Genomic DNA, 17,377 nt, shown 5'->3' on the forward strand with positions numbered 1-17,377 from the left:
TTTATTTTGGCTTCCCACGATCAAATTTACGTGATCGAGCATTATTTAAAATGCGTCATTCCGTTCATAGAACGCTCCTTATCAAAGTTTTTGCAAAGCCAATCTAGCACTCCATAAACCACTGTGTGATCACGTGCCTTCATGAGCCAATCAGAGTTGTTCCCTGCACCGCGCAGCTTAGTTTCTAGATGTAGACAGTCACAGAGGACAGAGTAACGTGAGGAAAATTCCACAACAGGTAGCAGTCGTCATCATAAGCTGGTCATGATGTTTACCAGTTTACCAGTAAACGCAACATTTTGTCCCGTCCGTTTTGTTTTTTCAGAAAACAGCAGTGACCAGTGCTAGTTTGTGTCTTTTAGCTCATAGTTTTAGCAGCAGACTGTTGGACATCCCGCTGTTGGAATCCTCTACAGCAGGGGTGTCAAACTCATTTTCACTAAGGGCCACACTGGAAAAAGAGAATCACATCAAGGGCCAGACATGTGGCATTTTGGTAGCTTTTTTCCTCATTCTTGTGGCTTTCTCAGACATTTGTCACCTTTTTTGTAAATTTTTGTTGAGATGAAGCCCTACAAAAGTCATCAAAAGAGTTCCTTAACCATCATAGAATTTAGCAAATCAAGAAAAACAATTAGGCTACACATTTTTTTTTAACAACAACTTGTTTCACAGCCTGAATATGAAAACTCTCTGCTTCTCTGGGAATTTCTGCGTCTCAGAGTCGGCAAATCTGCCATATTCTGCTTTGAATGGCAGACAATTGCAGTTTAAAAAACACTTTCCTGTGTTTTTGGTTTGGCACACAAACTAGGCGTGTCAAAATGTATTGTGAACCTAGATTGATATATGGGCCGGATCTAAATCTGCAAGGGGACAGATTTGGACCAGCGGGCCTTGAGTTTGACACGTGCTCTACAGTGAAATACAGACACACTACACTGTTTAGCTGTCAGCATTTTAGCCGTGTTTAATCCAGTTACAATTGTAGCTAACGGTAGGCTAACGTTACCTGCTGTGTAATGTGTTATTAGTGTTTACTAGCGTGACATGCAGCAATGTTTATGTTGCTTCTAACACGGGTTTCGGAGCATCAGAGCGTAACGCAGACATGTAAGTGTCAGTGTAATGAGCCACCGAAATCCGCGATGCTATTTCGTCCGGTAGATACCGGACACCACATTTGCCGTTAACGTGAACAGAAAATTGCGTTGCCTGTATCTTTTACGGCAAACGTGCATGTGTGGAAAGCGGTCGCACAACAGCTGAAATGGCATACTCCTTCACAGTATCCTTCAATAAAGGAAGAGGAATGTAGCACAATATGGATGTAAAAGCAGTTATAATTAGCCTATGTGACAGTAACATTTGTTTTGGTTCAAATCAACAAATAATCGTGATAATTAATTGTGATCTCAATATTGATCAAAATAATCATGATTATCATTTTGGCCATAATCATGCAGCCCTAGTGTAGACATCAGTTATATAACAATATACATTTGGCGTTTTGACAAACAGGACCTCATTAACAACCAGTGGCAATTATCAAGCAACAATACAATGTAACAGAAATGAAATGTGCAAACCCTAGGGGTGTTACGGTACACAAACATCACGGTTCGGTTCATACAACGGTTCAGCGCAAGTTCGGTAAAGAAAAACAATATGCATAAGAATACATACATTTTGAACAGGGAGTTGTGCAAATGTCAAAGACCGCGACAATCTTCCTGCTGAGGACTGAGGCAGCATTTAGCCCTCTGTCAACTTTGGTAAACTATTTTCATTATAAAAACGAGCAACATTTCAAACACTTCTGTATTACACTGTCAAACACGGGACAAACACTTTCCCTGAATGCAACAGGTCACAATAGACTACAACGCTGAAAAGCGTCTCTTATGCTACAAAATTGAAAATACAAAATAAATATAATAATAAATAATAAAACTTGTGCATTAGAAGCAGTGTTTCAATTACCTCCACCTTGGCTATATTTAAACATTCAAGCAACCCAAACATTCATCATCCTCGGTATCGGCACATTGGGTGATGTGGTCGAATGTGCGTTAGCATGTTGGCTGTGTTTCCATTCACATACCCTAGAACGGTGGTGCAACGCCGACTCACCGTCCTTGTCTTATACACAACTCTCTCCATTGTTGTTGTAGCTGACCAGGAGCCTGCAGGCGGCTCTTCCAGCTCTGGCATGTCATTTGTGAGAGAGAGAGGGAGAGAGAGTGTCTTTTTTTTAAAACTTGTTTGCACTCTGCCTTGCTGCTGCAACATTGTGAATATCCCCATTGTGGGATTAATTAAAGTTTTTGAATCTTGAACTTGAATTCTAGTGTGACTGACTCACATGCTAATCTGCTTGTTGTGCTAACCTCAGTACCTGTTGCTAATGGCGTATGGCTAAAAGTTTCTGGGCAGAACTTTGGTTCCACGTTACGTGCATCAACCTACATACTGTGTTTTCTGCGTTTGGCTGCATGCACCAAACTGTGAGACAGCATGAATACAAGAACCATTAACAGCCCTAGCAAAATACAGATGAACAGTAATATATCACCAAACAGTTGTATCTGTTTATATATCTAAAATCCAACAATATTAAACAACCCATTTTGGCAACTCCTGAGAAAAGTTTTGTCAACACGTTGCTGGATGGAGGCTGTCAAGTACTTAAATTGTAGTAGGCCATGCCCGAAGCATATTGATGATGAATGAACCAGACCAGCTGCCAACTGACATTTCTGATATTAGAAACAACTTCTAACCTGTAGTTATCAGAAGAGGTTGGACTAAATACAGTTGTGAATAACTTCATTAATTGATTTTAGCTTTTAAGGGTCCATCATGACATTAAAAGGAACTCCTCACCACTCGTCAAATCAGCAGAACATTATACTCTGTGCCAGCCTTGAGATGAATTGTTTCCCTCTTACAACATTGGATGAGGCAGTGGATTAAGCATTTATGACACCTAACATCCTGCTACGAGGAGAAATGTGAGGATGCCAACAGATTTAATCAGCAGAGCTTTCTAATAGTGTATGTGTGCTTTGCTGTTGAATCCCCCTGCTGGCTCAGAAATCCATATCTTTCAGATCGAGCTGGGCATAATGGTGGAAGATATTACTTCAGACAGTTGGATTTACTGATAGTTGTAATTGTTAAATAGCTGCTTACATGTAGTTTCTATATGATCAAAATGCAAGTCATTGACTATTTGTTTGCTCCTTGAGGTCAATGTATACACTTTGAGAAAATCGTTAATCAGTTTTATAATGTATAGTCTGTCTACTTCCTGAATTACACATGTGTCGGCAGCAGATAGCCAGCTTTATTGATCTGTTTGACCTCTCCTTATCTCCAGACTTTGAGGCAGCATATAGGTTAGATCAAGCTAAGATTGGATTTTGAGTAAAGTCTTTAAGACCCCTTTTTAAATTCCAAATAATGCAGTGCCCATTCAAAACATGAGTGTTCAGAACGGGCTGATTGTTTGGTCTCTGGTATTTCTGCTTGTAGTTTTTCTCAAGAACTGCTCATCCAAACAACTTCACACTCAACACTGTGCTTCCTTGGGTCCTGAGCAAAGCACATAGTTGCGTTTACCCTAGCAATGCTAGAGTATACGCGTAATTTGCTAACAGCTAATTATTTTGAACCAGGATATTTCCAGGAACAAATGTGTTCATTCCGAAAGTTACATCGCTGGTTTTTAAAAAAGGTTTAAGTTTGGTACAATGTAACATCTCCGGTCTCGATTTCTTCATCTGTTCTTGTATATACTGTAGCGAGGCAGAGGTTTTTTGTTGTTGTTGTTGTTGTTGTATATTTATACAATAAAGAGAGTGCATCCTGTCACTTTCTCTGATAAGTGCTCCAGGTTGTTCCATGAGCGGTTATTACTGGTTTCCTAACAGCAGTGTTATAGAGATAAAACATTAGTTTTGAGTCTACAGCTTATTGTTTGTCTCACTGTCAAAAATGCATGAAGCCCAAGGCAGCAATTTGTGTGAGTACTGGATGAGTTGCCAATACTGAATCAGTGTAGCTTCTGCTTACAAGGTAGTTAAGTAGATGTGGTCAGCGATCCTAAGCTATCACTGTGGCATGGTTGATAATTACAGACTAATGGAACTAGCAACCAGATGCAATAGGAAAGATAAGGAGGATTTAACTTTTGTTACTCTGATGTCACACAAGGTGTTGGTTTGACGACATGTCTTAATATAGATTAGGGGGTTTCCTGCCAGTCAGCAGCAAACCACAGTAAAACTAAGAACTCTTTTGATCTTGAGATGTAGGAAAGTCCAAAATGAATCAAAGGGAATAATTAATGAAGGGTAACACATAGGCCTTGATACAAGAGCAATACCGCAGCTTTGATGTCGTTGCCATATTGGAGATGAAATACCTTCTTTTTTTGACATTTACCCTGTAAACAATAAACCATCTCAGGTTCATCGTGTCATAATTGTTATCTCTCGAGCACTGAAAAGATTACCGGATAAACAAATGATTAAACATACAAGGGTTACTTTCATCACCAGTTTGTGTTTCGTTTTAAATAGTTTTTTGCTGAATAGTTTTTTGAGAATATGCTGAACCAACATTAACTCGATTACGAAAAAACAACTTGGTTAAAAGAAAAATGCATCACACAAATTTGCAAGTTGTATTCTACACTGCATGTATTATTATCCAAAGAAGATCTGAAAGATCTGAAATTGTAAGTAAAAATTATTTTTGTAAATTTACACAATAGGTATGCAGAAAGAGCATTGCACATATATTTCCCATGACAAGTCTCTCGTTGAATGAATTTGTCCTGCCTGGTCCTGGTGCTGTCGATATTGCAGCAGCGTGAGTCAGACACACTGTTTGACCATGACATTGACACACAGCTCAGGCTCCACTCGGACTCTGAGCACATGAAGAGAAATGTCTGTAAGGCATGATGAAGCAAGACGTGAAGTCCACTGACTGATAAAAGGGAGAAAAGAAAAATGTTTACACAATGTCTGTGAATGCTACCGAGGTTAACCACAGCTTTTACATATGGAACTAGCAGCAGTTGGGAATGTTCAGTTTGCATTAGCAATAACTTAAGTAAAATTAAATAATAAACTAGAACTGCAAGCAGTTATGAACGGGGTCCAAGCCTCCCCGGCGCCAGTCCCCCCCGGCACGAGTCGCCCCTGACGACGCTAAGAGCCCACGGAAGCGGAGCCTGCGAAAGGAGAACCCAAAGCACGATGACGCAGAGACAAAAGTCAGGAAATTTGACCAAGTGCGAGGTCCAAAGTCTGTAGTGAAATGCAATTGCAAATTTCCTCTTTGTTGCGTAAAAGGCCAAAACAGTTCTACCTCAATTATAGCGCCCCCTAAGGGCGATCATCACCAAATCTGGTGGAGAGCCGCAGAGTGGCATGTCGAACAATAATCTCAAGTTTTGTGATGATAGCATTTACTGCAGCAGAGATATTTCCATTGCAAATTATTCCCATTTAAATGCATTGACTTATTTGCCAAAAGGCCAATACGTTCATTATAGCGCCCCCTAACGGCCGATTTTCACCAAATTTGGTAGGGAGGCTCGGAGTGGGATGTCGAACAACAGTAGTTGTTGTAAATGGTGTGCGCCGATTGATGTTTTCCTCCGTGGGTGCTCACAGGCGCACATCGTTTAAAAAAAAACCTCGGGCTTGGACCCCTAATAAATAGAACTACAAACCGTAATGCTGCATTACAAGCATGCATCATTTTTTGAGATGAGATTGATTTAATGAGTTTGAAGATTTGAGTGGCAAGTATGGTATTGTGCTGTAACACGATTTTAGCACAAATTTTAACCCTGATTTTATACTCGCCGCAAGTTTTTAGAGCTCGCCAACAAAAGTCCCAGATCAGAGGCCAATCAGGGCTCGCCCTGTCAAAGATGCCATCTGAGATACGCATAATCTGACAACTTTGTCATGTAGTATGAAGGTACCTTAACTAGTGTTTATCATCATTCCTTTTATATTTTTCAGATTTTTTTTATTTAGTTTCTATAAGGTTAAAGTTTCTGGTATTATGATTCTGCATAATCTTTTGAAATGGACCTTTTTTGAGAGCATTTAGTTAGACCAGGGCTGTTTTAGTTATACTAGGAAACCTTATTTTGTGGCAAAGGCAAATCCAAACTTTAGTCAGCAGCAGAGCTAGAGTTTGTATGTGTCTCACCACTCCTGTTTTATCAAAACCATGTCCCACAGTGCACTATGAATACATTTCACTGTCAGTAATATCCCACTTTCTCTACACAAGCTTTGCTTGCACAGAAGGCTGTCAATTTTGTCCACATTTATTCCACTTTATGTAAATATTTTCCAGAGGCATGAATTGATTTCACATGAATACATATGATTTTCAACAAATCAGTTCATTACCATAATGTGTTTGCTCTCAAATGGTTATTATAGACTCCACACTGTTATTTGGTGTGCTGTGATTGGTGAAAACCCCAACAGTGTAAGTCATTCCCTTTTGGTAATTAGTGTTGTGTGAGCTGCGGTCATGTCTCCCAAGGAAACTCTCTGCCCTTGGTCTTCTGTAGGCAGCAAGGGGAAGCCAGACATTAAGCCCTAATTGATAGCAAAGGGAGAGTGGGGCTTAGCACTTTTTCTGCTGACTGGAGCAACCAATACACATCAACTCAATGTCCTACACTGTTTGACACAAAGGACCTCACCCTTATCAGGTTATTAGACAATGAAATGTCTAATGATCAAATCAGTGGAATTTGTAGTCACTTATCCAAAGCCTGGTTATTTATCAGTGCTCTTACAGCGAGAGGAAAGATTCAGTAGGGAGAGATTTGAAATAATCTGAGTTGGAGAGCATTGTATTTGTTTCACACTGCAGATATCAAAGAGCACAGGGAAATGTGAGGCCGATAAAACAGCCTGGTTCTTTATGAGAAACTACTGTAATTAAACGCACACTCGTGTTAGCTCTAAGGGGGATATAATGATCTGTAGATGGTGTGCTCGTCCGTCACTGTGGCTGATGTTGGTCCTTTCCACGTGGCACTAACAAATCAACAGATGCTGCTGCAGCAGCAGCTGTGCTTCACTGTATTTTACTTAGTTGTTCCTGGCAGCTTTTGAAAATGAAATGTGTCATTTTTTTTCTGTGAAGGAACAGAACAACAAAGTATTATCCTTGAAGTAAGAACCCTTTTGAAAGCGCATAATCCCTCAAGAAATCAATGAGGGCATTGTTAGTGCTTTTTCTGGACTATTTTCAGTATGTAAACCCTTACCTCTGTGTAACTCTGCCTTTTACAGTTGACTTCAGCAATATAATTAAAATGTTATTCAAATTCAATTTAAAATATTAAATAAAACATGTCAGGGTTCATTCTTTCGTGTTCTCTTGCTTCAGCTGTTATGTGATTTAAGTGAACAGTTTTAAATCCAGATGTTTTCTTTAAACTTCCAGCCCACTTCTCTGGGATAAGATATAGGAGTTTCACACCTGCTCTGTGATATATTTCCATATGGTGGCCATTTGTGAGGCTGTAAAGGTGCAGAATCAGGATAGTGAGTTTTGGGTATTTTTAACAGAACCTCAATTCTACCCTTATTTTCATAGATAGATAGATAGATAGATAGATAGATAGATAGATAGATAGATAGATAGATAGATAGATAGATAGATAGATAGATAGATAGATAGATAGATAGATAGATAGATAGATAGATAGATAGATAGATAGATAGATAGATAGATAGATAGATAGATAGATAGATAGATAGATAGATAGAGTGCATGTGGATAAAGTGTATTACCTCTTCAAAACCTTAATAGCTTGTGGAACAAATTAAAACTTGGATCTATTTCTAGTGAATGGAAGGGGCCAATATATTGCAACTGTTTAAATGAGAAGTCAAGTGCATGCCTCCGGTCACCCACAATGTTGTTTGTATCCATTCCATACTTTGTAAAGTAATCCCTTAACAGTTTGTTGGCCGTTGTTGCTTATTCTGTGCCTCAGTAGCATTACCAGACCAGCAGATGATGCAGGAGGATAAAACACTTTCAATAAAATCCCAGTAGCACATTTGCAGCATTTTGTTGTGGACAAGAAATAGCAATTTCTTTAGAAAGTACATTCTTTGTTGTAAAAGTAGGGTTTGAGGAATGCAGCTTTCTAAAATCAATGGACCTTTCCTTTGTTTTAGAGGTTTTGTAAGGATTGTGGTGTTTCCAGGGCTACGATTATACTACAATAAAACTACAATTTTCTACAATCCTGCTTGTCATTTATTTAACAAAATACAAATATATGTTGGTATCACCAGGTCTGGTACAACCAGCAGCAGCTTTCTAGCCTGGGAAATCCCTGACGAACTTCCGGCAAATTTGAGATTTGCTCTGCAAGTCCGTCTGGCCAAGAGCTCATTCAAGACCATTTCCAATTTTTCTAAATTGTGGCACCAATCACAACCGTTGAGGCGGGGCTTTACACGATGACGATAGCGCAGCGAAGGCAAGCGGCTTTTTGTTTACATTCAACATGACGGCCACCGAAGCGCAGCAACCTGTTGATGCCGCTGTCGCTGCTACGTCACCCAGTTCATTGGTCTGATTGGTTGAAGGACTATCCAATTGCGCCCAGAGGCATTTGAGCGGCATCCGTTGGTGACGCCCCTTTGGAAATGGGCTGTGAATGAACCTTGGCCAGACCCACTCTCAGTTACTGAGAAGGGTCTGGTGTCAACCAGGCTAGCTGCTTTCGTGAATGTGGCAAATTAACCAGCTTTCTATAAATAACCTTTTCAATGTTATATGTTGTGTAAAGTGACTTTCATTTCTTAGTGATGCCACATAACTGATGTATTATTTGAAGTTAGGGATTTTTGTACTTATAACTCTTTTCTTTTCATTTACAGAAAGAGCTGAGTCTTCCCAGAAGAGGCAGTTTGTAAGTACCCAGATATGTTATAACCTCTGCTTTAAATTGTGAAAGTGGTTTGATAAATTGGTTAACAGCAATTTATTTTTGGCCTCGTTGGGCAGAAATTGCAGAGTAATCTTTCAGCATATTGTAGTTGAAGTGGTCTGAGAGAAACTTGGACTTCTGCACCTCCTCTTGGCTCTGTATTCAGGCTTTAGATAATCTAGCCCGTGATGGGAGACCTGTGATGGCCAATCACAGGTCATTTTAGAGAGAGAAAGTGTTCCTATTGGCTGTTCCGCACATGCATTGCCCATGCAACACAGGGGAGATGGAGAGCTGCAGGAAGATTTTGTTTTTTGCTTTCTACCCTCTGCAGCTTTAACATTTAGTTTTCATGCTACCTATTACATTGTTGGTGCAGAAACTCAAATTGTTATTCTGAAAGGAGTCTGATGGTGACCGCCATCTAGTGTAGGTAATACACTAACTGGATAAGTCCTCATACAAGCCCACTTCAAAAGATCTGAACTATCCCTTGCTTATGAAACGGTTCAGTGTTTTAGCACAGAATCATTTCCATTTTTCAAATATTGCTTGATAAATATGATGTACTACATTTGAATTAATTAGTTGCTTTCAGGATCAAAAAGTGGATGGATTTGCTTTTATTCCAACATTTTGGAAAGCAGAGTTCATGTTTTCAGGGTGGAATATATAATGTATTACTATATATAATGTGTTTCTTATAATGGTGTACCTCTAAACCTTTAGAGGATTTGTACAATGAATCAAGCTGTCCTGTTTGGTCAGATTTCTGTTCAATATGTTGTAAAAGATGATACTCTGAACATGAAATTCAGCTTTTAAGCCAGGTGAAGGCATAATGGACTTCCTGGTTATTGATTTTTGTTTAGTTTGATATATTTCATGGTGGAAGAGAAAGATTTACCCATGACTCCTTGCTGCCCTCACTGGCACCTCACCAGAGGGGGCACCTACTGTAATAGAGGTGAGCCATTACTAACGGCTGCTGTGAGATCACCAACTTCATTGGTTTATATTTAGTGCACTTGAGCATCTAGTGACCTTGGTAACCATAGTAATGGTGTTTGGATATGACAAAGTTGATATATATATGCTACAAATTCATCATAATTGCAGTTGATTTAAACGGCAAATAGATGTTTAGACTAATTTGTCACATTAAAAATAAAGTGAGCATCAAGTAACCCATACATATACAGTATTTGCTTGCTTATCTCTTGATTGGTATTAATCTCTGACTGCCGTGTCTGTCACTCATGTGCTTGATTTCAATGTGTTAGACAGGGCTGGGGGTGAAATGTTAATGTGACAGATGTAGGAACTGAGGAGGGAATAAGGTATCTTCTAATCACAAAAAGAGAGTATACGCAAAAGGAACTCTTCAAACTGCATCCATGTCGGCTCAGTGTTTGTAAAATACAGAGCTCTGAAATTTGATTTCCTGTGACAGAGAGCCATCTACTGAACATTTAAAGTCATTAATATGTTTGCTGGTGTCAATATGGTAGTTAATTGCCAAGGTTAGCCTTTTCCACAAACTCTTTACGTCTTGAGGGGGCATTTATTGTTGTCGTTTATTTTCCACAGCCACAAAAGTGATGTATTTTATCTTTAAGATGGTCATATGTGAAGTTGTTTTGAACATGAATCATTCTAGTTGTGTGATGATGACTAGAACCTATTTATAGGCTGACCTTAATAACTGGAAGTCTTTTGCTGGGTCCAATTAAATAACTTAAAAGCAATCATTTTTATGTGTTGGCAACTTTGTCAAGCATTTTTGTTAGATTTCTATACCTCACCTTCAGCACAAAAACACAGCCTTTTGCAGTTTCAGTCTCTGAAGGACCAAAGCTGTTGTGCTGCCAAACTCCTTGGGCTGCTTTGCCATGTAACAGGATATCAAAGAGGAATTGTTGACTGTAGATTCTGTTACGTGGTCTTTTTATGGTGATATTCAATTTAACAGATGCTGTCAGCCCCATTTCATGAACATGATTACTGCAGATAAAGTTCTTATCAGAGGTTAGCTATTTACTGAGATTTTTGAGAAGTAGTTTTGCTGTTGCCGTCCTCCTGGAGGTTTTTATATACAAAATATTTTCTTTTTTTGAGTATGACGTACATCCCGGGTCTGGCACACATTTGTTGACAGCATATGATGTTGCTGAATTGATCAGCCGAGGCTCCTGTGTGCTGCCTCAGCGGTGAAATTAGTTACCTGACTCGACTCTGAGTCCTTCTTTGCATTCGAAAATCACTTGATGACCTGTGTCTTCAGAAAGTACGTACTCACCTAACATGCTCTCTCTGTCTCCTTCTCTATTTTGCTCCTGCAATCACCTCCTTAATCTACTGTTGTTTGGCTAGTACATCTTTTGTACATAGCTTTGAACAAAAGTAAAATTATAATGTAAACTATAAATGTAGGTAATACAGAATCTGTATAGTACAAATGTAACTTGTGGTAGAATCTTCTGATTTTGAGCAAAAGACTTATGAGATATTTGAAATTTCTTTCTTAAAAACTGGTGCAGATAATATTTTATGCATGTAAATCAAGCATAGGTAGTAGCACAGTAGTGCTCAATTTGCAAAGGCTGATTTGCCTCCACAACACCTCTGCCATCTAAAACTTTAATTTTATTAATTAAAATGTGCATAAAGTTATGGATTTCTATTTTAAAGCTGCACTTTTCAATATTGTTATATTATGCTAAATGTGAAAAGGGTCGTTGTATGAGAATTATCACTCAACTCTGCAGTTCCACTCAGCTCCACAGAGCTTTTCACTTTCTTTTACTTCATTGTTTTGGTTTGCAGCCCACACTTTGCTGTTTTGGCTATGTCTAGCTGCTGAGCGTGGAAACAGGATGACAAACATGACTTTAAATGAATGCTTATGTTAGTTTGTATCTGCTGGATGAATTAATAGGCAACAGTTTACTAACAATTTTGCCACTTATTAATTTTAAAAGTGTTTTAAAGCTTATTACACTGCCCCCAAGTGGTCAAAAATGACTAAATACATGTTAAATGAAAGCACTAAGACATTGTGTTTCAATTATTCTTATTTGGCATTGTTAACCACGATTCTGTCATTGTCTAAAGGATTGTCAATGTAGAGGCAGAATATAACTTATACTAACATAACTCAAGTTTTAAAAGGAGAAAGCCAAACAGGAGTGTTTGACTACATGGTTTTTATTAGTTGGGATGTTGAAAAATCAATGCTATAACATGATTATCTTTGAACATATTTACATTAAGACATCCTGTGAAGTGTTAACAAAACAAACTGTAGTTCCAAACCATTTACGATAATGAGTAGCTACTTCACGATGAACAGAAAATGTCCACGGCATTTCTCCAGCCAGTTCTTGCACCAATTATCACAAGTGTTATTTATCTTTATTTTTACTTTGTTGTTTGCAGTAGTTGCCTTATTTACATTTTGCTAATACTCTTTTTAAATCTTCTGCATATTCCAAGACACATTTTAGGACAGAGGGCATTATCACCCCACCCTAAAAATGCTGTAGTTATGTCTCATTGACTTTCAGAAGAAGAAGAAAAAATCTTCTTCAATCTACCATGTACTGACAGGAAGTCATGGGTCAGAGGTTTTGGTTTCTGCCAGACACAGTATACTGTATACACTCTATACACTTGAATGATTTAACTAGGCTCGCTTGGAGTGTCCAGATTTTATTTGATGTTCCTGCATTCATATATGAAAGTCAATAAACAACAGTCAGCTTGTTGAACCTACACTGCAAGATGGAAAATAAATCTGATTAAAAAGCTAAACAAATTCAGCATCAAAATACCTGAGCATTACAGGGGGCGATATTGTGTACATCGTAAGTTTGTTGCTGACTCTTGACCTGCTTTACTCTAGATACAACTCTGCATCTTCTTACGCTCCAGTTCCTGCCTGCTTCAACTACTGTGGTTCTGTGGTTAATGCAGAGTTTGGTGTCATCTGCAGTGGCTCTTTGCTCCTCAAACATGCTCATAATAAAGAATTCATTACTATACTCAGATGTTTGAGTCAGTCAGTCGGTCAGAGGCTTGTCTGTCTGGTCTGCTTTCTATACTTCCATCATCATACAGCAGTTACTGTAGCTGACTCATTGCAAATACTGCACATTTTTAATAGTGTTTTTTTTTTTTTTTTTACAATGTGTTGTCAAATTATCTGAATAAGCCCCCTCTTTTGTCATGCAGTAGTTCATCCTTGGACAATTTCCTGCTAGTGAGTCATTGATTGATTTTGAATTCTTGCAGTCTTGATGGTTTGGCAATAAAGCATCAGCGTAAACATAAATGTGGATAAATACATTATGGGTGATTTAACTAATTAAAATCAGTAGCCTCTAGGGTCTTTTAAATCTCTGCAGGAGCTTGGACACTCTGCTGCGTCATCATGCTTTATTACTTTGGGTTACAGTCTTTGACTCCACAATCACAGCCAACACTCATACCCCTCGCTACGTTAACCACAAAAACTCCATTAATGCTCATACTTGCCTGTAAGGTTAGATGTTATACACAGATATCACTGCAAGATTCATGTTTTAGCTCTTCTTTAGTAGTATGAATTATTGTATAGAAAGGACTCACGCCAGGTGTGAGTGCATTTTGTCTTGCTGTACAGTGACTGACGTGGACTGGCAGGTATGGTGGTGCAATGTGTTTTTCTTTCGAAGATGACGTCATTTCTGTGGTCGTGGTGACATTGCATTGTATGGTGGATGCCTTGTGTTAGCATCTGTGAGGGTGACTGCGTGTTAGAAGAGCCGACAAAATGTAGATTTAATTTATTGCATGCATTTCTGCTACGTAGCAAGTCACCAGCTGGTGGTGGTGGTGGGGGGGGGGGTGCTGAGATAGATATGTGCATGCGTTTATGAAGGAGCAGGGGGCGTGTATTAGGGGAGGGAAGAAGGGGTATTGTCCTGCCTCCATGCCCTCTGCAGGCAACTGAGGATCTTATTTGACAGCTTCAAGGTGGGAAGTGAAAAGACCAAAACAAGAACCGTAGCCCCCATTTTTTGCCCCCTCCCTTTTTGTGGGGGGAGAGAAAACCAATCCGTCTCATCGCACTGTGGTGGCTGGGTTTGGCTCTTTGTCAGTGCAGGGGGGGCGGGAGGCAGGCAGGCAGTGTGAATGCATATCATGACCACAATAGAGCAAACGAGCACAGTTCAGCCATGAAAGCCCAGCGGGAGAGGCTGAGAATTCCAGGGCTAACGCTAGAGTGAGTATTTTCCTCCGTTATCCTATTGGGGAGGCAGCTCCTCTGCAGTGTGTAGCTTCATCTTTCTCTGTGTCATATTTGTTGCTGTCTTTTACTGTTGCTTGTGCAGCGTTAGCATTAGCATCTGCAGCAGGAACCTTAATGTCAAATCCTTCACAGCTAGGCAACAGAGGCTTGTGTGTGTGGGGGGGGCGGGCCTGTGTGTGTTCACACGTTTATGTTTTCATGCACGTGTGTGTGTGATAGACAGACAGACAGATAACGTGTCACGCAAAGGAGTACCGCAACTGCACAACATGCTGTCTTTGCTAGCGTGACACACATGCGTACATTCAGACAGTGCACACGTAGGAAACACACACATACTCATAATAACACACCTATGATGAGTAGCAGGCTGTGTTGGATTTGATAAATCAGGTGAAAAGCAGTGAATCAATGTGTTTACATGGCAGGTTTCCCCTTTTATCAAAGCGACAGTCATTTGTTGGACTTGATAAAAGAAATGTATTTAGGTCAACAAGGTATTTGTTATGGTCCCCTCCATTTGAGGCTTTAAAACCTGCAATTCAGAGTGCACATTTGGACTTATGCTGAATTTGCTTTAAAATCAATTATTTGTTATATAAATATACAGATATATTCTATTTTATTTGAATTGTCAACAAATCCCGTGAAAAGACGTGTTAGTCTGCTCTCAATGCTTTCTGACTTCCTGAGCTGTTCTGTCGTTTACATTCCCAAGCCCATTGTTCCTACTGAAGACGTAAATCTTTAAATATTAGTCAAGAGTGTATACTTTCACTTTTATGAAAGGCTCAGGAATTTCCAAAAACACCTTGCCACTCTAGTTTTTAGCAAACGTTACTCAAACAGTAGGAAATACTGCATTTGTCAGGGAGTATTTTCATCAGTGTATTAATCCACTCAGTTGTGCCACTGAGTATTTACTGCAGTAGGATGGTGCATGTGGAATTGATATAAAATAAACTTGAAAAATCACCAGACCTGTCCTTCAAAAAGTGTATTTTGGACTGCCACTGCAGTAGAAGTTACTCACCTCTATATGACCTAATGCTCTGCAGTGCCCCTGTTCAGTTTAAATAGAGCTCAATCCATGACATCACATAGACCAAGTGAAAGTCTTTTTGTATTATTTGAATCACAGGAGATAAGATATTTCTAACGTTATCACAAGAATCCAGTAAAGAATGTGAAATGTTAATCTGCAACTTACTTCATACTCTTTAGCTTTCGAAGGGTGAGTGCTTGTTTGTCTTCTTTGAATTTAGTCTAAATTGAAATTACCTATGTGGATAGACTTCCCCAATGTGGAACAAACATTGCAGAACCAGACAAATGCCTTGTGAACCTGCTCTTTAAACACGATTTTGGTTCATCTGAGAAGGGTCATTACTCTTCATGATGCTGCAGTATTCATCTGGGCACGTGTCAGAGCTTGGGGGGGTTCTGTCCTGTGTGTGATAAAAGACAACTATTCAATACACTCCATTTAACTTACAGCCTCACTCCCCGAAGCTTGAGCCCCACTCCCACTAGCCCCTGCAGTCCGTGCAGCCCGCTGCACGCATTTCATTTTTGGAGGTAAGCGAGCGTTCTTCACTCATGCCTATGTTGTTTTGAAAGGCCTGTTAGTGCATGTTTGAGTCAGTCTTGTCATCGTGCATCATGAGGTTTGAACCGGATATTCAGTTTGCCCTCCTAAAATCATCTGCCATTGAAATGACATTGAAAGAGGATGACACAGTGCTTATGTAATGTTGAACGTGTCCCTTCCTTCCCCCATCTTGCCCCTCTCTGTTCTGAGGTTTATGCTCCTCTTTCATGTGCTAAGTAGGATTTGTGGCATTTGCAATACATCAAAGTAAAGAATGGTCTCAATCAGTGTGAATCCCAGCTGGATTGATTCATTTAGGAGTGAACAGTATTGAAAATGGTTTCCTATCCAAGCTTACTGCTTATATCTCGACTAGTTTTTAAATTTAGTATTTCAAAATCTGTGTGCTAATAGAGCTTAAGATTAATATATGCACATCAAGACTCTTATCCTTATGTCACTGAAAAGATTATTTCTTCTGGGAGTTAATGTGCATCAGTGATGTCTGAGATAGCTTGTCCTCTCCTCGAACTCCATTTTTCACCCTCCAAGAAGCTCTTTTTTTTCTTTTTCTTGGCCAAGCCTCATTCTGGGTTTCACATTCAAATAGGTCATTAAGGTTGAACCCATCTTGTTGTGGCTCTGTGTTGCCTAGCTGCTGTTTATGTAATTACTGCCTGGTTGGACAAATGGATAAAAAGGTGGCCAGTGCCTTTTGATGATATGAAAGATTAGATTTAATTGCCAGAAACAGGACTTTTAAAAAATGGAAAGCTCACTGCTCAAGAAATGTCTGTTTTACTGATAAAAATAGAGTCACAGCCTATGCTTTCTATCAGTTTTTGTTGGCTTTATTCAAGCTGTTTCTGAAAGAGATTTGGTCAAGAGAAATAGTTGGAATGATTATTTTTCTTCATCTCATTCAAAACACTCAATATTGAAGAATTTTCTGTATCAATGAATAGCATGAAACACCCACCCATAGTCACCTCTGATCTCTTCTTCTGCACAGCTTTCATAGAGATTCAAGTGGAGCAGGCATTTAAGTGAGTCAGCTCCATACAAAAATGTAGAGGTGTTTTTTCACTAGCTGTTTTTTTTTTTTTTTTGTTGTATTGACAATTTCAGTTTTTATTCCATCATGTACCAATGCATGGTGTTTGGTGCTGCAGTGCCCAGTATGATCTGAGATGTTCCAATAATGATGCAGTAAACTATAACTTGTGTTTATAGAGGACATTTTTCTACACCATTAATACACCACAGTGTAGGACCATCTACACCTATAGCAACACGGAACCAACCCAATCTACATATGACAGAAAGGTTGTTAGTGACTGATTAATGTTCCATAAAGAAGTTGGTGGCAAAGTTAGCGTGACATTGCAGTATTTATCATCCCAGGGACTTGATTTTGTCCAAGCAGGTGTTCAAATCAGGTGCACATGTAAACCTTGATATTCACAGGTGAAAATGAAACTGCTGAGGT

The 17,377-nt window shown here is 39.2% G+C and overlaps 1 protein-coding gene across 13 annotated transcripts in view; it reads left to right on the top strand.

The window, feature by feature from the left end:
* mast4 (microtubule associated serine/threonine kinase family member 4) overlaps positions 1-17,377 on the top strand; it is a 101,389-nt gene that overhangs the window by 38,937 nt on the left and 45,075 nt on the right. For 10 of the 13 annotated variants that reach the window (XM_039780537.1, XM_039780535.1, XM_039780551.1 and 7 more), the window contains one exon: positions 8,955-8,986. In XM_039780537.1, the coding sequence (XP_039636471.1) occupies positions 8,955-8,986 (32 nt within the window). Of the gene's footprint in view, positions 1-8,954; positions 8,987-13,996; positions 14,271-15,794; positions 15,876-17,377 lie in introns of those variants that run through there. The other 3 variants (XM_039780548.1, XM_039780549.1, XM_039780550.1) reach the window with 2 other exon arrangements.

Source organism: Perca fluviatilis, chromosome 17, assembly GCF_010015445.1.
Source record: "Perca fluviatilis chromosome 17, GENO_Pfluv_1.0, whole genome shotgun sequence".
Lineage (NCBI taxonomy): Eukaryota > Metazoa > Chordata > Actinopteri > Perciformes > Percidae > Perca > Perca fluviatilis.